This window comes from Sciurus vulgaris, assembly GCF_902686455.1.
Source record: "Sciurus vulgaris genome assembly, chromosome: 4".
Classification (NCBI taxonomy): Eukaryota; Metazoa; Chordata; class Mammalia; order Rodentia; family Sciuridae; genus Sciurus; species Sciurus vulgaris.
Window position 1 is genome coordinate 1,295,738 of NC_136464.1, and position 21,360 is coordinate 1,317,097.

Genomic DNA, 21,360 nt, shown 5'->3' on the forward strand with positions numbered 1-21,360 from the left:
CAGAGTCAGGTTAGGAAGTCAGGCCCTCTGCACCTGTGAGCAGGCACAGGACCACAGGAAACCAAGAGGACAGCCATCAGGGCAGGCAGCGAGGGGTCAGGGTCCAGTCCCCTCATCTCCGCTGGAGAGCACCCTCAGGGTGTCCACTGCCCCCCACGTCCTTCCTGAGGATGGTGGCGCCCTTCCAATACAGAATGTTCCTGTGAAACCAGGGACGGGCAGGGCTGGGGCTGCCCATCATCCGTGACAGGAGCCAATCAAGAAACCAGGAGAGGCGGGGAGAGGCTCCACCAGCAGAAATCCTGCTGAACTGCCCTTGTACAGGGCTGCCGCCTCTGCCCAGGACTCAAGTGTCAAACAGGAACAGGCTGGACCTGCGGCCCACCTGCAGCGCAGCCGCGGCCGGCCCTCACGACAGGTGGCAGAGTCCTGCCAGGGGACAGAGAAGCAGCACAGCTCCTCCTCACACCAGGGCTCCCACGGCGCACGGGCAACCTCGGGCTCAGGCAGAACCTCGACACAGACTTTATTCTTTTTACATTTAAACAAAGAAAGAGCAGAAGACGAATTTTATCTTTTCCTTTTCTTTCTTTTTCCTTTTGGTCTTTAAAGTGACGGGGAGGGAACGCTCTCCTCTCAATGGCAGCGCCTTTCCGAGGCCTGCCCCTCATCTCCTCCTCACTGCGCTGGCAGCTGGAAGCAGCATCTCCAGGACAGGGTGGCCTTGCAGGTGGCCCCATGCTCTGGGAGGACGTGGGGGAGACTGGGCAGGTCCCCGGCTCTCGGGTGCCCTACAACTCTGCACCCAAGGGCTCGGGAAGGACACCCACACGTGCAGTTTGGTTTTCCTTCAGCCTGCGGGGCAGCCCAAGCTGAGCAGCCAGGACAGACATGCCTGGAGGGTGCTCCGTGGCTGGGCACGGCTGCCACACCAGTGGCTGGACTGGCCAGGGAGGCAGGCCCTGCTCCTGCGTGGCGATGCCTGAGCCCGGCGGCTGCCTGCACCCGACACAGGAAGCAGCAAGCATGTCACTGAGTTCCTGGTTACTTCCCTCCGGGAACGCCGTGGCCTGAGCCGTGGGCTTGGACACACTCAGCTGAGAGGAGCCGCTGTGCCCTTGGCCTGTCCCCTCCCTGGACACACCTGCTGCTCTGGGGGCTTTGCACCAGCTGACCACTGTACCCAGAGTGCTCCCACACACAGCCAGCCAGAAGGCACATGGGGTCCCTCGGACGGAAGTCAGAAGCTCCAGGATGACAGCCGTGCCCTCACCGTCGCTGACCTCGGGGAAGCAGAAAGGGGCATAGGTTACGTGGAGGCAAGGGCTACAAGGCAGGCCCCTCGGGTCCCAGCGCCAGGCCAGAGAGCCAGCCGCAGATCTTCCGAGCCAGCCACCTTGGGCTCTGCAACTCTCCAGGGACCCCCAGAGGTCCCCAGCTCCCACTAGCCCTTCCACGTCCACGAGTCCCACCTGCCCTGCCCTCGGGTGCCCATGGCCTGGCCATGCATGAGGAAAGGGGAGGGTCTTCAAAGGCTGGAGAGCCTGGACCATGGGGCCAACCCGAGTCCAGCAGTAGGGCAAGTCACTCGGGTGTGAGGGACAGCCCGCTGTTCTGGATCCTTCTGGCCACAGGTTCACTGTGCAGGGAAAACCTGTGTGACCCTCTTGGGGGCCCCTCATGTGCACTGGTGGCCCTTGAAGGGACATGTTCCTTCAGTAGCTGAGCCTGGGGGTGTCCCAGGGTCCCCCTCCACCAGGACACATCCCTCTGGCACAGGGGTCCCAGGAGAGAGCACGTGTGGGAGGCACAGCCCCACGCTCCTGTCCTCTGGTTGTCCCAGCCTGGCCGACACTGCGGGCCAGTGGGCACAGAGAGCTGTGAGGCCGACCATGGGCGCTGTGTGGAGACACTGGAGGGAAGCGTGTCACACGGCAAGGTCACATGGAAACAAGCCCCTCGTGGGCGAAGGGGCCGAGAGCTGGGGACAAAGGAGGGGCAGGACCATGGTGCCCACGAGATCGAAGGCCAGGCCAGGACCAGCCCGAGAGCAGAGGGCCCGGGGTCAAGTGCGTCCACTGCTCCGGGCAGGGCGAGCACAGTTGTCCCTGTCCAGCCGCAGTGCATGCACGCGGCTGGGAGCCGGGGACGGAAGGTGAACTCCTCCTCTGCTACAGGAAGAAGTCACCAACTACAAGTAGGCTGACAGATCAAGCATCAGGAGCCACCACGCGGAAACCCGGAGAAGGCGCCCTCGGCGCCCAGCCCACTTCCTTTCATAGTGGACTTTAACGAGGAGGCCACAACTAGCACGTCTCGTGGAATGTCACTAGACGTGCATCCAGGAGCTCTCTGCAAGTGAGCTCAGGACCACTGCTTTTCCATCGGAGTCTGGAGAGGAGCTGGAGGCCATGGGCCTTCCAGGAGTCTGACGAGCACCCTGCAGCGGAGACGCCCAGTCTCCTCTCCACTCAGCTGCTCAGTGGGGCTGGTCAGCTGTTGGGAACCCCCATCTCCCCCTCCGGGGAGAAAGGCCATGGGAGGGGGGCTTACTCCCAAAAGGACCCTCTGCTAAAGAGAGGCCTGGCCCCAGTGGGGCACCTGGCCTCCCCAGACCTTCCCACATGAGGCCACACTGGCCACTGGACAGGCAGAGGGGTGAGGAAGACCATGGGAACATTCAAGGTAGCACAGCAACCTACATGTCCAAGAGTCCCAGGAGGCTGCAACTGCGCCTGCCCAGGTCCACACAAGGCCAGACTGAAGAGGCCCACCAGGCAGGGCCACAGAACCCACAGCATAGTCGGGTTAGACCCCTGCTAGGTGACGCTCCTCGGTGTCCTGGGATAGGCAGTGCCTGCCCACCAGGCAGCCTGGCTTTGAGGTGTGCAGGACAGGCCCCGCTTCTTGCTGCTGCCTCTTGCTGCTGGGAGTTCAGCAGTGACCACTCTTACCCAGCCTTGGTAAAGTGGGCCGGGCACTCTGGAGAGCGATGCTTGTAGGCCTCACACACACCATCCCCAGGCATGGAGACTGCAGGGGCTGGATCCCCACCAAACACAGCCCTGCCGAGGGACTCAGCAACCCAAGAGCGGGCTACCTTGATGGGCAGAGCCACCAGGTGTGAGGCGGGACACAGGGAGCCACCTCTGCGAGTCACAGGGGCTTGGCAGGGTGTGCCCCTGCCCACCCCGCTCCCTTGCAGGAGCTGGGGTTGGGCAAACACTTGGCTCCAGGGAAGGACGGGTGAGTCGGTCAGCAGCCTGGTTTCCCAGTCACCCTGCACTCTTGCAGTGTGGAACTGTAGAGGCCTCAGCCTGTCTAGAGACCCTGCCCACTGCGGCTAGACTGAGCCCACCACCCAGCATCCAATGCCAGCACCTGCCTTTTGCAGGGGCCCCAAGACACGGTGGACAGCTGGCCCAGTCAGGCTGCCTGTGTGATCTGCATGACCCCTCCCCAGTGCTGGGCAAGGGCGGGGCACAGAGCCTCTCTTACAAAGGGAGGGAGCTCACCCAGGTGCGCCCAGGAAGTGGCGAGGCCCAGCCCTGGCATCCAGTCACAGAGAGGATAGGTGTGGCCCGAGGACAGTGATGGGGAACAGGGTGCCTCGGGAAAGCTGGGCAGGCCAGGAGGGCCACTTGGTCTGGGAGCCCCTTCTTCTGGAGCCCGACTGAGCCTGAGGAGGGACCCCATGAGGCCTAGACTTGGCTTGTGCAGGCCTGACTCACAGCATCATATGGACAGAAGATTGAGCATCTGGGAGAGGTGCCGGAGGGGCCTGGGGTCAGGTGGTTACACTGTCCATTTACCTCAGTCCAGGCCCAACCCCCATCCCCCAACGCTGACCTCACTCCCCACAGGGAGGACAAGCTGTGTCCAAACCAGAGCACAGACTTGGCGGGAGGGCCCAGATGAGCCAAAGGCCACCTTGGGCAGTGGCCCTGCCCAAGGCCAGCTGAGGCCCTGACTCAATTCCCCTGCAGAACCGTCCAGCACTGCTGTGCCCTGGAGAGGTCAGGTCACAGCACCCCACAACAGATCTGTTCTCTCACGGCGATGCTCACACCCCTGGACTGAGCTGCTGCTCAAGCCACTGGCAGGTGTGGCCAGCGCTGCTGGCATTCCTGACCATGGCACCTGCACCATGCTTGCCTGCTCTTTGGTGCTGCGGGGGCTAATGGGCACAAGTACCCCTGCTCCTGGGTCAGCCCTGGTCACCACCATGCCCCTCCCAGCCTGCAGCCAGGCTTAGCAGTCAGGCCCATCAGCCTCCCTGAGGCCACACCACCTCCTCAATGTGTCCTCCTTGGTCACCAACCAGCAGTGTCTCCTGGGTACCAGCACATCCCTCACAGGTGAGGGTGAGGCCCAGGGGTCTGCACACCCCTCCCAAGTCATCTGTGGTTGATCTGTGAGGCGGTGCTGAGGCCCAGGCTAACACCCAGGCTGGAGAGCATCTGAGGACAGTCAGTCACCCTGGGCAGGGTGCCCCTTGCAAACCTCTGTGAATGGCCAGGGCTGCTGGCAAGGTCTGACCAAGAGGGCCTCTGCAGGCTCTCTGTGGGCTCTGGGTGGGGGACAGCCATACCTGGAAACTGCCTCCTCCACCCTTCTACCTGGGACTCCAGGGTTTAAGAGGGCCAGGTCGAGGCAGCCATGTTCCACTGCAGACACACCCAGAACCGCTGCATCCCTCTCCACCAACAGCAGCGCAGATCTGGAAATGTCAGACGTCCTTCAGCTGTGGTTCTCATTAGGAAAGTGCAGGACAGGCCTGGAGAGGAGGTGGCCAGGACCTCGCCAGCCCACAACAGTGGCCTTCAGAGACACCTTCCCTCTCCTGGCAAGAGAAGCATTGTTGCCTCCAGGTCTTCACAGAACGGCGCTGGGGCAGATCCTGGGACCCACCCCATCCCTGCACACCAGTGTCTGGGCACCAGAGGCCAGCAGCATCCTGACCAGAGAGCACCCCTGCCCTTATGAGGCTCAGGGAAGAGGAGGCAGGAGGCAGTATCCACATGGGGGTCGGGGACTCGGGGACAGGCTGTGAGCTGCTGCTCAGACCCCCACGCCAGGGCACCTGTGAACCTGCTCTGCTCAGACCCGAGGGACAAACCAGGGTGCAGAGCCACGGGAGGGGCTGGGTGGACGGGGCCAGGAGGGAAGCAGTGGGGAGCCATGGACCTGCTCAGAGAAGCACAAGAGACTGGATCTCCAGAACCCAGAAATCTTACACATGGAAACCTGAGTCGACAAACGCGCGGCGATGAGAGGGCAAGAGTCTCTACGTGGGGAGCACAGTGACACAGGAAGGGCCTGCCAGAACCGTGCGGCGGCGCTCACAACCTGCTGGCGCCTGTGCAGGTCCCCTCCTGGGGGGTCATAACACAGTATGACACCACACACCACAGACGTTCTTTTTTGAAATAATGTTTGGCGTGCACATACCAACTTCTACACGTGCAGGTTTACATGCTTGTGGGAGACCCAAGAAGCACGTGGCATTCGGACATCTCACTGGAGAGAGGGGCCACCCTTGGACCCAAGGGTGTAGACAGGCAGGGGGCACGCCGAGACCACTGCACCCCAGAAACCCAGCTCTTGGAAGAGCACCCCAGAACTGCCTGCCCCACCTGCCCACAGGGGCCCACCGGATAGCCAGGGGAGGTGGCAGGGGCAGGCTGCTAGGAGGTGGGGTGGGATGGACGGAGCCCCCGCAGCAGGCTCAGAATTACAGGCCTTAGTTTCCTTCTGGAACAAAATAATTACAACCTTCGTGGAGGACCTGGATTCCCTAAAAGCAACGTGGAAGTCGGCTGACAGCCGTCTTCAGGAGAAGGAGGACATTTTATTTAGAGCTGGGAGGAGGAGGAGCTGGCTCGCCGCGCCCAGCTGAAGGGTGCTGTTCACACACCACCAGGGCGCGTCATGGGACGCCAGGCTCCCACATGGATCCGTACCTGCCATACGCACTGGCTGCTGATCAGTATCCTCACAAGATCCCTGGGGAACCAACCTTGTGGGGAAGGCGGGTGGGGGTGCTCCCAGGCCTGGTGCTGGCAGAGCCTTCCCAGCCCCCGCAGGCCCTCTGGAACAAAGGCTTTCTGCCTTCTGCACAAACCCCTCAGACCCTGCAGCCCATGAGCTCCACCATGCCCGAGCAGGGGCAGCACCTGACGGCCCCGGGCAGGCCTGGCCGAGGCTGGGTCGTGCCCTCTGCCACAGAGGCTGGAATGGACCTCCTGCACCCACAGATACACACATGGGGAAATGGACAATGGAGAGGAGGAGCGAGGGGAAGGGAGTCCAGAGCAGGTCCTGGCCCCAGACAGGGCACTACCTGGAGGAGGAAGAGCCAACGATGTGGAGCAGAGAGGGTAAGTGGTTGCAGGCCAGAGCTGGAGCCCTCAGGTGCTGGGAAGGCAGGAAGGACCCTCCCCAGAGTCTTCAGAGGCTACACGGCCCTGCCCACAGCTTGGTGTCAGGCTTTTGACTGCAGGGATGTGAGAATGAATGCCCCTGGCCCCCTTCTGTGGTCGTTTGCTACTGTGGCCACAGGAAGTTCACACCAAGCAGCAGGCTGCCCGGAGGCCCACGGACAAGCTGGCAGCTGGGTGGAGCATGGCGCCGGACCCCAAGGGTGTTCTGCCCCAGCCAGGAAGCGCCTACCGCCAGACAGGGGCCTCTCTCGGGCCTGGGACGGCCCTCTGCCCCCTCCAGGGAGGAGCTGTGGCTCCCAGCCCACCCCCAGCCGCAGCCACAGCCTCGTGCAGGACCCTGGCCACCTGCCCACTCTGTGGCTCTGCCTCAGGAGGGGTCTGGGTTCCCAGGGTGTCACAGAAGGGTCTCCATTGGCCCCTGCAGCTCCCAGAACACACGGGCAGGGGTGTGTCTGGCCCATCCTCGGGAAGACTTCCCCCGGGCTTGCCCGGTGACTGCTCACCTGGCACCCTGACCCCCGCGGGGCCACAGGTGAGGCTCCCATTTAATCAGGGTCAGCTGCAAAGTTGACCCTGCGGTCCTGGCAGGCCACCTTTCCCCACATTGGCCAGCACTGCCCACTCTCTGCCAGACCCTTGTCCTGCCCGCGAACTGCCGCTCGCCACCCTGTTGCCTCCCCACCTCTCGTGCTCCAAAGGCCCGCCCTCAAGCAGCCCTGTCAGGGCTGCCCACCGCCCTACAGGTCTGACCTGGTCAGTCGCCCCAGACGTGGGTCCACCCCTCACCCCAGTCCTGGGTGCTGAGCTTTCCGCCCTGAGGTGCCTCCCGCTAAACCCTGGGGCACCTCCTCGCCAGAGCATTGTAGCCACCCCCAGTTCAGACCGCCATCGTGGGGCAGGAGGGTGGCACCCCCAGTTCCAACAGCAGACAGGGCACACTGGGTGCACGTCACCAGGCCCTGGCACCAGCCATCACACCTGTGCTCAAAGCAGGGCCTGTCCACAAATAGGAGCTGCTCACTGGCCACACGCAGACCCCCAGGCAGAGCCTGAGTCTGGGCCCAGCAGGCCCAAGGCCCCCTGGAGCGGGGCCAACCCTTGGAATGTGCCCCGGTGCTCCTTCTGCCTTCCACACCACCCGCATCCTGTGGGCTCCTGATTGGCTCTCCATTCAGGATCTGGGCTTCTGTTGCCTCCTCTCCGAAGCCTTCCCAGATCCCAGTCCAGGCCAAAGTTCCCACTGCTGCTCTGCCCCAGGGCTTCCTGCCTTCCTTCTCTGTGTGACCCCTGTGTGTGACTGTGACCCCAGTTGTAACCCCAGACATAACCTCAGGGTGAGGACCTCCATGACTTTGCCCCACCCTCTAGGCCTCAACCGGCCTGTTTGCCCTCAGGGGTGTGGACAGATTAGGTGGGGCAGATGGACAGGACCAAAGGCTAGCGAGCACCAGTGCCATGGCCTTGAGCACCCAGAACAACCCCTCTAGGCCCAGCTAGTCCAGGAGATGTGGTGTAGGCAGGCCTTGCACAAGCTCTCTGGGTCCCTTTGTCCTGTTGCTAGGACAAAGCCGACCAGCCAGCTCCTCTAGGGCCCCACGCAGCACCACGGGCAGGGACAGGGTGCCTGTCCCATCCACAGGGGTGTGCACCCTGCTCCCAGCACAGGGACCCCCTGAGAGCTGAGAGCTGGCCCCCAGCCCCTCATCCCTGGCACAGCCTCTGACCTCACACCCTTGTGCCAAGACAGAGGAGGCTGCCAGTGTGTCACTCAGCCCTGGCCCGGCCATGGTGACCCACAGAGGCTGCAGCACTGCACACGGCCTGGCTCCTTCAGCCGCGGGGCAGGAGCCGCTGTCACCCCCAGGACACGCCTAGGCCAGGGCTCACCAGGAGCAGGGCCAGTCCACCACTTCAGTACCACACGTCCTGGCAGCATCCCCACTGAGGACCCAAGGGCCTGCCCCCATGCCCAGCCTGGTGAGGGTCTCAGGGATGGTGCTGAGCTCTCTGCCCTGGGAGGGTGCGGATCTTGCTCATCTGCTGTCACTGCCCCTGACACGCGTCTGTGCCACCCCCAGCACAGCCAGCGCCTGGCGGCTGGCAGGTGGCCTTCCCACTGGGCCTGCCTGTCCTGGCTCCAGCCCCAGGTCCCCACTGCACCTTCCCGCAGGGCGGGACCCCCAAGCTTCCCTCCAGAGTGGGACGAGGGCTGCCCCCACAGCACTGCTGACACTTCCACGCGAGCGTCCACCAAGAGACCACAGTGTCCACCAGGAGACCACGACCCACTGTGAGCAGGAGGCCTCAGGTGGCAGCCAGGAGCTCTGGGCAGGGCTGGGCACGCGAACGGCCCGGGTGCAGAAACCTTGCTCCCAATCTGAGCCTTAGCGAACAAGAGCAGAAGGCAGATCAGGCAGACACGCTGAGCACTTCCACACTGGAGGCCAGAGCCTCTGGCCCAAGCGTGGCCCTGGGAGAAGCAGCCTCTGCGGCAGGCAAACCGGTCGGGCAAGATTTTTCCTTTGCTTCCGGATAAACACAGCCAGCCCTGAACCTACATGGCTGGATTCTCTGACCTACAGCCTCCGCCTTGCTGGGCTTCCCACAGCCCACCAGTCCATTCTGGTGACCCTACAGGGGGTTGTGTCCCCTGTAACTGAGTCCCCACGGCCACTGTGACGGGGACTAGAGGTCGTGTTGTGAGGGCTGAGCTGGTCTCCACGCTCCTCCTGGAGCCAGGCTTATGGCACACAGAAGGGGCATGTTTGAGAGGAGCCCGGACAGTCAGAGCAAAGACCAGCCGTGGAGCCAGGGGCTAGGACAGAGCAGAAGGTGAGGCAGACCAGGTGCTGCAGGTAGGCAGGTGGCTGCAGCCAGGGGTCCCACTAGGCCAGACCTCAGCAGGGAGACCCTGGGGAAGTGCCATCTGGCCTTCCTCTCACCCCTCCCCATGGGGGGCTGTGGCTCAGGACAGGCGCAGGCGTGCAGAGACTACCACCCACACCCACAGGTCTGTGTACCTGCCTGGCTCCCACACACCCGCCTGGCCCAGAACTGACGGGAAATGAGCCCGGTTGGAAAGAGGTTTGTGCCTGAACTCCGGGGAAGGAGGCAGAGGTACCCACTGACCAGGTGGAGAGGACAGGCCGGGCAGAGCCTGAACAGCCAGGCAGCCTGGGAATGAGCTTGACGATGGGCCCTCACCACCTCATCACTGTCTTAGGACCCCCAGTGCACAAGGCAGAGGAGTGACAGGACTCAAAGCCCACCGACCCGACCCCTTCCCCAGCCATCAGGCAGTGCTGCTAAGGCCGGAAGGATGGCCACCCAGGAAGCCAGGATGCTAGGTGGGTGGTGCCAGCAGGTGGACCAGGCAGGTTGGTCACTGAAGATCACTAAGACAGGGCAGAGGCCCAGCTGGGGACTGCAAGGGATGGCTCTTGTCCTGTTGCAGGCCCCTGGCCGAGTCTCCGTGCCCAGGGGGATGAGCATTAGTTGGCCCCAGTCGGAAGACAAGCACAGAGGGTGCCAGCAGGGGTGGTGGGGCAGTCTGGCACCGGTCACCAGTCGGGCATGAACACGCCCAGCAACAAGTGCAGGGCAGGCCACAGCCCTCTGTGCCTTTCCAGATGCCCTATGTGGGGCTCAGACTTGCCACCTGACTCCCCCAACTCCATGGGGTGATGCCCCCTACAGGGTGATGCCCCTGGCCTCATGCATTGCGAGGACCCTACTGGCAGAGGCTCCATTTGGGAAAGCTCTCCTGGAGTTAGGGAGGGAGTGTGAGACCCCGACCCCAGGAGCAGGCCACGCAGGTGACCCAGCCAAGGACCAACAGACAAGAAGGATGTAGTCAGAGACCTACACCACGACTCGGGGACGAGGCAGGAAGCACACCTTGCCCTGTCCTCCTGCCAGCCAAGATGCCAGGGAGGCACAGCAGGGCAGCAGGTGCAACCAGCCCTGCTCCAGGCCTTGGGAAGGCGTGCAGAGTGCTCGCCCTGAGCCAGTCCAGACCCATCCCTTCCTCCAAAGTCCAGCAGAGGCGTAAGGAACCCTTCTTGGGGCTCCTTTGGAAAATGGCTGCAGAACGCAACCTTGCCCCGAAGCAGCAGCCACACGACTGGCTAACACACCTCTCCAGAGACCTCCGAGCTTGGGGAGAAGCACCAGCTGGGGCACACCTGCCTCCCCGCAGCCCCTGGGGCCTCGACGCAGAGGAGCACGACCTCGGGACAACCGTCAGCAGCCAGACTCACCTGGTCAGGCGCCAGAGTTATGTTTCAAACTGGGTCAAGAGCTCCCTGATCTCTGGGGCCACGTGTCTCGCGGCATTCGCAGCCTCGGTGATAGCTTTCCGATACATCCCCTTCTTCTTACGGTTAAATCTCAGTTTGAAAAATTCAGAGAAAGGGGAGAGCTTTGAAATAGACAAGAATGACGTAGTCGGAGACCCGAACCATGAGACTTTGGCTTCCTGCCAAGAGGGCTCTCCGTCCTCCTTCTGGCCAAGACTGATGTCAAGGACACGCGCTGGCCACCAAGGAAAACCATGGACCTTACCCCACACGACGTCCCCTACGGCCACCGTCCTTCCGTCTTCGGTGACGCACTTGGAGACGCTCTGGGTGTGTAGCCTGACGGTGAGGGGTGGGACTGTCTGGCGAGCATCCCTGCAGGAGGCAGGCCCAGCCGCTCCGTCCCCGGACGAGAGGTCCCCCGTGTCCGCAGACGTGGCCTCGGAGCTGGAGGACTTGGACTCGTCCAGGCTGTCGCTGCTGCACGCAGACTCACTGGGGCAGCTGACGAGGAAAGCCAAGCCCTCGCGTCCCTGTTTCCCCTGAGGACCCCTCTTGAAGTCGTCATCCTCGCCAGAACTTCCGGAAGACAAGTCCCCCAGCCCCTGGGCAGAGCCATCTGCAAGGAGGGCGGCGGGGCTGGCCCGGGGCCCCGGCTGGCAGCCGTTCAGCTCCCCGACCAGCTCGGCCCTGTACAGGGGCTCACTCTCGCCGTCCCCCGCGCGGTGGGGCTTCAGGCGGATCTTGGGGGGTGGCAGGTCCAAGCCAGCAGGCACGGGCCGCGTCAGCTTTAGCTTGGGGATGGCGGCCGAGGGCCCCCCCAGCGGCCGGTCCCCGCTGCCCCTGGGCTCCACGTCTCGCGGTGCTGCGGGGTCCTGGCTGCCATCCTGCGGGGCCTGCGGTGGGCAGAAGGGCTCCAGGGAGCCATGCACGCGGGAGGGGATCTTGACCACCTCGCCCTTGCCCTGGGGGGTGCTGTAGGAGATCTTGATGACGGGGCTGCGCGGGACCTGCTCCCCTGGCGTCCTCTCCTCCTCCCGCCGCTCCCTCTTGCTCCTCCTCACAGTGGCAGCAGCCGCAGGGTCGCCATCTTCCGGCTCCTCGGGCTTGGGGTGCTCCCTGTCTGGGCCACTGCCCAGCCTGCGGCGGGCCCTGGGGGCAGCGGGGGGTCCAGGGCTGGCCTCCTGGGGACTCACGGTGCTCTTGCACTTCTCACAGAGCACCTGGCGAGGTCGCAGGCGGATGGTGCTCAGGATGAGCCGGCCCGGGTCGCGGTTGCGGGACAGACGCCGCCGGGTCCGCTTGATGGTCCTGGGCGGAGGCTGTGGCACCCACTGCTGGTAGGTGTTCCTGAGCCAGAGTGGGTGGGGGAAGGGGGCGCCTTCAAAGTAGGGTGGGTAGGGGGGCAGGCTCCCGGCAGGCAGCGGCGGCACGAGGGGCGGGGGCGGCTCGGGGCCGGACGTCCTGGGGGGCTGGTCCTCAGGGGGCTGGTCCCTGCAGGGAGGAGGTGGGGAGCCCCAGCCCAGCTGCATCACCTCTCCGTCCCTCTCCTCGGGGGCCCGGCCATGGCAGCTGAGGGCAGGGGCATTGTCAGCCGGGCAGAGTGGAGCCAGCAGGGGCAGCCCAAAGAGGCCGGACCTGGCAGGGGAGACAGAGAGAGAGTGAGCAGGTGAGGGCTCCAGCAGCAGCCTGCCTTGCTGCCGGGACCCTGTCGCGTGCCAAGGGCCAGGTGGCATCCCTGGACTGTCGACAGACAAGCAGGCCCCCATGAAGGGCCTTTCTGGGTGAGCAAGTGGACACAGACACGTCAAGCCTGAAGCACGTGGCCTGCAGCCTGCTTCTCTGATCAGTGTCTGAACCTCAGGCCGTGGCCACAGGGGAAGGAACGCTCACAGCTGAGAGCTGCCAGGGAGCATGGAGTGGGGTCTGCATGCAGAGCTGTGGCTGACCTGGCCCGAGGCCCAGGCCCTTGCTCACTGGTTCCCTTCCCTCCTCTCCAGGGGAAGCATTCCAGAGGGCTAGGGACCCCCAGGTCAGCCTCCAGGCCCCCGGGCTTGTCCCTGGAGCATCTGACGTGTGCCTGATGTGGGTGGCAGCTGCATGTGGTCAGGTTCAGGGCAGCAGCCCCAGCCTCTACAGCCCAGAGGAGACAGAGGCAGCCACCAGACCACAGCCCTCTCAGAGCCCAGAGTCCCACGGTTGGCTCCAGCTGCTTCAGTGACCCTCAGAGCTGGGTCACCAGCCTCACAACCTGGAAGGACCTTGCTACCAACCTGCTGCCCCCAGCCCTCCCCCCAGGACTCACTAGAGGGCCGCAAATGAGGGTGGTGTTAGAGAAAGGGGATGCGGGAATCCCCAGCTCCATGGAGCAGAAGTGATGGACGGGAGCCTAGCTGGAGAGGTCAGGGCAGCCCGGGAGGACTGGATGGCAGCGAGCCCCTGGGGGCTGGGCAGACCCCTCCCTGGACGGGGGAGTATGGCACCCTGAGCACACAGGGTTGAACGTGCCAGGCCAACAGGGTACCTGCAACTGCGGCTGGGGAGGCAGGCTGCAGGCCAGGGACCTGGGCGGGAGACTCCTTCTCAGGGCCTCCACCAAAGCCCAGCTCCTGCCAGCTTTCATGGCCTTCCAGGCTGCAGAGTGGGGGTTCCCTCTGGCGTCCTCCTCCCCATCTGCTCCCTCTGTCCCCAGCCTCCTTGGGCTCCACCAAGGTCCCCAAAACTCAGCCTCTGCCCCAGGCCAGCCTTCTGAGGCCTGGAGAGCCCCTTCTGTGGGCTAGGCCCAGGGACACAGAACCAGAGCGCTGGGCAGCCCTTGGCCAGTCATTCCCCAAGGCCCAACTCAGCTCTCTGTGGTGGGCTCTGTCGTCCCCCCGGGTGGGTCCCCAATATGTTCTGAGCCTCCTCACCTGCTATCTGCACAGCAGCTGGGGCAGGGGGTCCCCCAGCTGACAGCCCTGCAGCTCACATGCTCTGGGAGTCTGCCCATTCACAGCACTGTCCCCTCAGGTGGTATCTGTATGTTTAGGATGGACACACAGCTCTTGGCCGGAGACTCAGGCCCCAACCCAGCCACAGCCCCGCTACCAGACACAGGCCAGGGGCTGGTCCTTTCCCAGGTAGGTCAGCCTGGGAAGCAGCCCAAGCTTCACACCACACTCTTGATGACCCCAGATCACCCCCCGACAGCAGCAGCCCAGGACCAGAGAGGCCAGCCCTGCAGAAGCAGCAGTGCCCGGGCACAGCAGGCAGCCACACTTCCTTCCTGGAACTGCCGCCCTGCCAGGGCCACACCCACCCCTGCCTGGTTGGCTAACAGTGGGAATGGCTCACCCCAGGCTGGAGCAGACCTGGGGCCCAGCAGAGCTCACAGCAGTGGCCCTACAGGGACTTCAGCTCCCTTGATGCTTCAGCAGCCCCACGGTTGCCCAGCATCTCCGTTCCCAGTTCACAGATGGGAGCGTGAGGTCGAGTGGGACCAGAGACCCTGTCCCAGCTGAGTGGTCCTGTGACCTGGGCCCACTGCCTCCAAAGCACAGACAGCCTTGGCATAAGGTGCTGTCTGGGGAGAACCCAGTGTCTCCTAGGCCTAGAAGCAAGCACTACAGCCCTGGCTCCCCACAAGGCCCAGCCATGGCTGGCGCCAGTCCAGCCCAGGGACAGAGGCTCCCTGGCCTGGCAGCACTCAGGTGATACTGCAGGCCCTGGAGGGTAGGAGAAGTGGGCCACCCTGCAGCCAGATCAAGTCTGCCACGGCTCACCCGGGGCCCCTGGAGGTCGCCGTGGGGGACCCTAGGCTGGGGTGGAAAGCAGGCAACCTGGGGAGGGGCCCTGGGGCCCATGGTGACTCACCAGGGTGGGAGCCCAGGCAGGGCCAGCCAAAGTCTCCATGCAGAAACTGCCGGGACCCAGAAGCAACTCTCAAGACAGTGACCTTGGGAAGTTGGAGTCAGGGAGGGAAAAGCCTGTTTTGAGGATGATGGGGAAACTGAGGCAGGGGTAAAGAGCTCAGGAGACTCAAGGTGGGGGACGGGGAGACCTCAAAGCAAGAAATGGTTCAGAGACCCAGAGCTCCCTAGGGTCACCAAGGTCCCTCTGCAGAGTGTCCTGTAAGGACACAGGCCCAGGGAATCATGGCCTGGTCCAAGGTCCTCAGCAGGACTCCCATGGCCGAGTCATGTCCCTAGGGATAACTAGAGGGTCTGGGCCCAGCGGTCCACCCACAGCAGCCCAGGCGGAGGCCAGCCCACGGGCAGGAAGAGGACAGCTTGGCTGCCTGCCAGAACCCAGCCTGCCCCAGCCTGCAGCCACCTCTCTCCGGCTCTCCGGCCCTCAGGCTGCTGGCACCTCAGTGGCCGCCACTGCTCCTCTCCCCACTGTCTGCCCTGGAACTTGCCCCCAGCCTCTGTGGGGAGGCCATCCTGCTGCCTGCTGCCTGCAGGGACGGGTAAACGTGGGGTGGGCAAAGTCGAGCAGAGCCTGTGGACACCGTCACCAAGCATGTTGCCAGGAGCTGCAGCCCCAGGATGGCCTGACTCCAACGCCAAGGCCCCGCCTTGGCATGCCCACTGGGGGCAGCTTAGAAAACACCCGCAATCTTTCTGCTTTCCTGCTGACCAGACAGCCAACTGCAGGGCCAGAGCACAACAGGAGCAGGAAGGCCCTGCAGGAGGCAGGACAGGCTGCGCAGACCTGCTGGAGCTCAGAGGCCTCCCAGGGCCCCTCGGCTGTGGGAGGCAGGGCAAGCCACAACTGGACAGCAGAGCGTCTCCTTTCCCAGGGCACACGGGGATCTGCCCCACCCTGTGGACACTGACTCTCGCAGATCCTGGGGAGAAAGCGGAGCCCCAGCATTCTGGACTCTTCTCCAAGCCTTCTGGGCTCCCCCAGCACGACCAGGCCCTCTGGACCCTTCCATCACCATGTCCCTCACCCACTTGCTCAGATGGCAACCCAGGGAGAAGCCACCAAGACTAGAATGCCAGAAGGGCCCCTGCACACCAGTCCTGATGCTGGGTCCCTCTACACCCCTGGGCTCTATCCCAGGAGCATCCACTGGCAGCTGAGCCTCTGTCCTGGATGGGGGAGGGGTATGGGCCAGGACACAGTGACCTTCTGCTGGGGGACAGGCCATAGCTGGGGTCCTAGTCACAGAGGATGGCACCGTGATCTTCCCAGCAGATGGGACCAGACGTCTGTGTGGTAATGCACAGTGGGTGACTCACAGCTGGGTGAGTTTGAAAAACACTAGCTTCCATATCAAGGCTGGAGGCCCTGGGTCACCAGGCCACAGATAGTGGCCCTTGTGTCATTGTCCACAAGACCAGCCCTTCCACACCCTGAACATCCACTCTCAGGTCACCCCTCAGCCAGGGACTCACCACCTGAGGATCTCAGCCAGAGGTACAGCCCCAAATCACTCATAAAACAATGCCCACTCCCCCCTCCAGACGTGACTCAGTCATCAGGGCTATGGAAGGGATCCTCAGATTTGCCAGGAAGTGGGGGCTGCTGGAGAAGCTTGCCTTCGGCTCCGTCCCTGCACACAGTAGGTGCTCAATGAACATACATGAATGCGTGGACAGACCCAACCCAGAGCAGCTGAGAGCTTGTTTCAGGCCACACTGTAGGCCGACAGCAGATTCGGAATGCAGACGGACGCTATCAAGACCTGAGCCCCAGCCTCTCCAAGCTCCTCTACCCCTGCAAACAGGGGGAGAACCACAGGAGAGGACACCCAGCTGGCCCCTGCCTCAGCCCTCTCACCAAGGGGCCTCCGTGAAAGGGCCTGTCCCACATGACCATTTCGCTCCAGCAAGGGGGACATGCAGTGATCTCCCAGGACACCAGGTGAGCATCTGAGCCAGGGAAGCTGCTCTGATGGCTACCAACACCATCAGCGCCCAGAAATTGTGACTGAGCCTGCCTGGCACTGTGCTTCTCTAGACCCTCAGGGTCCTCTGGGGTGGGTGAACATGGGTCATCAGAGCACCTAGCAGCTTTTTGCTGCCAGTGAGGGCCCATGGTCAGGATTCAAGCACTGAGGAGACACTGGTGCCCAGGGAGGGCAGGTACCTGAACCCTGCAGCATGAGGACAACACCCCGCCACCCATAGCACCTGGACAAGCTTGTAAGCTGCAATCTGGTTCCTGCTCGACAGGCAGGGCAGTAAACATTAGCTTTGCAACTCATAACATTGTGGGTAGAGAACTGGAAACGGAAACCGAGAGGCAGGCCAGGGAGGGCAGAAGCAGGGGTAGTTTAAGGACCAAGCCTTGGAGGGCCAGAGGGGCAGGAAAGCCAGGTTTATCCTTGGATTCCCCTCAAGGATCCAGGGGCGGCAAAGTCAGAAAAAGCGTAGGCAGAGCAGAGCCGCACCCACCAAAACCCAGCTCGCGGCTCGGGGTGGCTCTGGCTGGGGCACTGATGCCCGTGCTTTCTACCGCTGCCAGTCCCCAGGTCCTGGCCTCAGCAGGCCTGCTTCTTTCTGTGACGGGGTATGGATTTGCGAACCAGTCAGCCCCAGGCCTCAGGGAGAGGAGACCACTGCCTCTGCAGACAATGCAGCGTGAGTTGTGCTGCGGTGGCCTGCCTCACCCCCAGATAGTAGGGGACCTCTGCTGCAAATGCCCCTCCCAAGGGAGGAAAGGCCAGCGCAGTGGGCAGACCCAGGACCAAGCCCAGCCTGCCCAGGAGGCTGAGGAGCCATGGGTGGGGGGATCACAGACACCTGAACCCCTAGCTCACACCAGCTCCCAGGTGGCCGTTCTGCGGCCCCTGGATGTCGCTCCCTCCGTCAGGCACTCCCAGTGGTAGCCAACACAGAGCAGGGCAACAGTCACACGGGAGGCCATATGTTAAGTCACGTGACTTGTGCATAAATGGCTTCTGGCACATCTAATGAAGAGATAATGTCAGCAGGATCACTGTCAAAGAAGGACGATCTCTGCTCTGTTGGCACAACGGGAAAAATCTGGGCTTTGGGGAAGCAAAAAGTTGGGCCTTTGAGATCAGGGGGCATCCACTGCTCCCAATTCCAAAATAAAGCCCAGCAAGAGAGGAGATGATTAATGCCTAATCATTTATCTGGCAGTGACAGCTCACCGCCACGTGACGGGTATTCAGGAGGCTCATCTGCTCAGGAGTCCCTGCAGCCAGTGTACAGGTGCATTTCCAGTCAGGACGCCCCTCTGGCAGGGACACTGGCCCCATAACTTCTACCTTCTACTCCTGTGCGCGGCTCCCGGACCCGCCGCCGGGTTTGCACAGCCCGCAGCAGCCACACTGCTCCCACCCGCCGATCCTACAAGCCTGGGACCCACGCACAGACAGGGCTCCCGAGTGACGGGGCGAGGCCACGGCACATCTGATCCCTCTCGAAGGGATCCCAATCCTGCAAACAGCCAAATTCAACAGTGCCTCTGAACAAAGAAAAGTGCGTTAATCACCGCAGACCCGGGAGTTCGCCCGCTCCGCGTGCGCGGCCGGCCTGGCGCCCGCAGCCCCGCGCCCGGCCGCGCGGTCTCCAGCCCGAAAGTCGCGGCGACTTTGGGAGACAGCCACTTTTGCCCCCCGCCCCCAGCGGCAGCCGGCTCGCGCCGGAGCCCAGGCCGGGCGGAAACCGAAAGCGGGCGCCGGCCCGCGCCGCCCCGCCCCAGCCGGTCCCTGGCCCCGTCCGGCGACAGAGTGTCCCCGGGGACTCCCGGCGTCCCGGCCCGCGCCCCCGCCCCGCTCACTTTTTCGTGCAGTCCAGCAGGATCCCCGCGAAGCTGCGCTCGCCGCAGCTCACGGTGACCACCAGCGCGCCGTTGACGACCTGCTCCACCCGCACAGGCAGCCGGCAGCCGGCCCGCGGCTCCATGCTCCCGCCGCGTCCCGAGGCCGCCCCCGCCCGCCGCCGCCGCCGCCGGGTCAGCCCCGCGTGACGCCGCCTGACGTCACAAAGCTCGCTCGGCCGGCCGCCACCGCCGAGCCGGGCCGGGGCGCGCGGCCGCGGGCTGGGCTCCGGGCACGGGCCGGCCGCCCGCAGCGTGTGTCCGGCGGCCCGCGCCAGCCCGCGGAGCGGGGCTGAGGGCGCACTGCGGAGCCCCGCCGGGCGGGGAGGGGGCTCGTTGGTCTCCCCGCCACGCTGGCCAGCGGCGTCCCCTGGTCCAGGAGGCCCCGGGAGCCGGCAGCCGAGGGGCGGCGGGACACTCGCCGGCCCTTGGCGGGCCCGCGCCCGCAGACCTTGCCCAGGGTCCCATTCCTGGGGCCCGCCCCCTCCCCGGCCCTGCCCTGGGACCCTGCCGCCCTGTTTTCCGGGCTCCCCTGACTCGGGGTCTGCGCCCCGCACCCACGGGGCACTGAAGGGAGGAAGTCCCTGGCGGCGCGCAGGAAGCCGGTCGGGCCGGACAGAGGAGACGCGGGGCTCCGAGAGGGCATCGCAGGCACCCGGGAAGGGCTTCGTGTTGCCCTGGCCGCGTGGGGGAGGCGGGGGCACGGGGCCACCCCAGGGAACTTCGGCGCCTCCTTGGGCGACCGGAGGTGCGCGCCCGACTCAGGGCCGACCTGAGCTCCAGGCAGTGGCGGAGGGACGCTGGCCCTCCATCCCGGACTCGGTTGGCTTCCTTCACACTTGCGCGTCCTCGTCTGGTTCCGGTCCTCATAACCGCTCCCCAAGAGCCCAGCCTGTTGCAATGACTCTGGAACCAGCGGTCCGGGACCCTAAGCCACACTTGTAGCACCTAACCCAGCACCGGAGGCGCGGGGTGGGGGAAAGAGCTGTCCTGACCACTCGCCCGCTGGTCCCCCACCCTCAGCCTTGGAATGGTGTCCCCGCTCCGCTGGGACCTGGATCGGGTGGCCACACCGGGCATCATCGGGGACAGTTGGGGCCGCTGGGGCGCCACTCGACATCGCCCTCCGGCGGCCATGGCGCAGGGAGCAGGCACAATAATGAAGCCTGCGGAGCCTCAGGCACTTCAGGAGCGCCTGCTCTCCTCCGGAGGGTCTAGGGCCCTGAGGTGTCCGAGTGCTGCCCGCACCCCTCCAGTGCTGGGTGAGGGTGACTTTGTAGTCCAAACGCCACGCAGCTCTCCCAGCTCTGTCTCAGGTGGTGGGTAGGGGCCGGCTGGAGGCTGCAAACTGAGCTCTTCTACCTCTGTAGAAGTTGCCTGGTGGGCACAGCCTTTTCTGGGCACTTGGGACAGAACCACAGACCACAGCACCACCAACCCCAACTCAGGGGAGGGGCTGCTTGTGGAGGGGGCCTCCATCCAAGAGTGCAGAGGGGTACTGGAGTGGGCAGGCATCCTCCCAGAGGGGCCCCTGCTGGCGGATGCAAGATTCTGGGTTTGAGCCATTGGAGGGGTGGACAGGGAAGATGCCTCTAAAGATGTGAGTCTACTGGTAACTCCAGGTGGCAGGAAGAGCATTGGGGTGTGGCCTGGGACACACCTGAGCACTTGCTGGCCTCTGGGAAGGGCCAGGTGGGTGGAGTCTGATGCCCCACCATGAGCATGGGAACACAGGCCCTAGGAATGCAGCTGGCAGCTCACAGGTTGAGGGGAGGAGCAGTGAGAAGCTCCACCCCTGCACCTCCTCTGCCTCTGTCCACCCAGTTCGTACTGTGCCTGTTTAAGTGAACTTGGAAGACCTCCCCCAGTGCCCCACTGGGTAGAATATCTAGAAAGACAGCAGACAGTTTGCTTTTCAATTAAATGTTGGCCTTAGAGGGTACACTACCTCCTTCACAGCCTCAGACACCCCACCTGCTCCTATTTGTTCCCCTTTCTTGTTTCTAGAAGGCTGTGGGAACTTCCAGAGTCCCTGATTTAAATGCATATGACCTCTGGCCTCCCCAGCCAGGTGTCTTGGGCACCTCAGCCCATCTGCCCTCCTTTGTGACCCTGAGTTGCACTGGCCGGGCCTGCATAGTCAGTGCTGAGAGCATTCCTAAAACCCTGCTTTCTTAGGCTGGTGCTGGGACAGGATACCCCCTTAGTGCAGTTGCCTGCTGTGCTGTTCTTGAACTGCTTACTTGCGACTAGAAAGAGGCTTCAGGTGAGTCCTCCCAGAGCAGGCCCCTCCCTAAGTCTCCAGGCTTTGCCTTCAAGAGACTTGAGTCCCTAAATTCCCTAAGGCCTTCAGCAGGCACCACCTCCACCTGGACAGAGCCTAGGAGATTCTAGCCTTTGCCTGGCCTACCCAGATGAGGCAGAGTGGGGGTGAAGAGAGGACAGGAGACTGGCACTCTCACTGAGACTGAATTTGGGTGCCCAGGAGTTGGCAGGAGGGGTGACAGGGTTGGTGATGACAGAAGGGCTGACTTCAGTGTCCCCTCTCTGGGCAGCAGAGGAAAGTGGGCTGTAGGCTGCCTCCCCTTGGGGTCCCCGTCTCTGTGCCGCAACACTCACCCTCCACCAGCCCCATGCCTGCCCTCTGTCTTGCAGGGTGACTCACCCTTCTCCAGATCCTGGCTCAAATGGCCCTGCCCTTGACCTCTCAGTTGAGACCCTCCTAGTACTGTCCTCAGATCTCACTGACTGCACTACACAGTCAGCCGTGGTCTTCTCCAGGAGTGAGGAGACTCACCAAGGCCCCTCCATGACTGTGACCATACTGTCTCAGGGTTGCTAGG

At 63.6% G+C, this 21,360-nt stretch overlaps 1 protein-coding gene across 10 annotated transcripts; it reads right to left on the minus strand.

The window, feature by feature from the left end:
* Window positions 1-509: 509 nt before the first annotated feature.
* Window positions 510-19,672, minus strand: PWWP2B (PWWP domain containing 2B). Of its 10 annotated transcripts, none has more exons than XM_079137762.1 (4): window positions 18,479-19,196; window positions 11,007-12,379; window positions 4,592-4,777; window positions 510-1,283 (listed from the first exon to the last, which is right to left on the minus strand). In XM_079137762.1, exons 1-3 carry the CDS (start codon window positions 18,601-18,603, stop codon window positions 4,635-4,637), a joined length of 1,641 nt encoding a protein of 546 aa, XP_078993888.1. In that variant the 5' UTR covers window positions 18,604-19,196; the 3' UTR covers window positions 510-1,283; window positions 4,592-4,634. The 10 variants fall into 10 exon arrangements, with proteins under 10 accessions (XP_078993888.1, XP_078993889.1, XP_078993882.1 ...); XM_079137758.1 differs by lacking the exons at window positions 510-1,283; window positions 4,592-4,777 and adding exons at window positions 13,651-13,757; window positions 14,594-14,675 and having other exon boundaries at window positions 10,655-12,379; window positions 18,479-18,524; XM_079137759.1 differs by lacking the exons at window positions 510-1,283; window positions 4,592-4,777; window positions 18,479-19,196 and adding exons at window positions 13,651-13,757; window positions 14,594-14,675; window positions 15,089-16,082 and having other exon boundaries at window positions 10,655-12,379.
* Window positions 19,673-21,360: the final 1,688 nt, after the last annotated feature.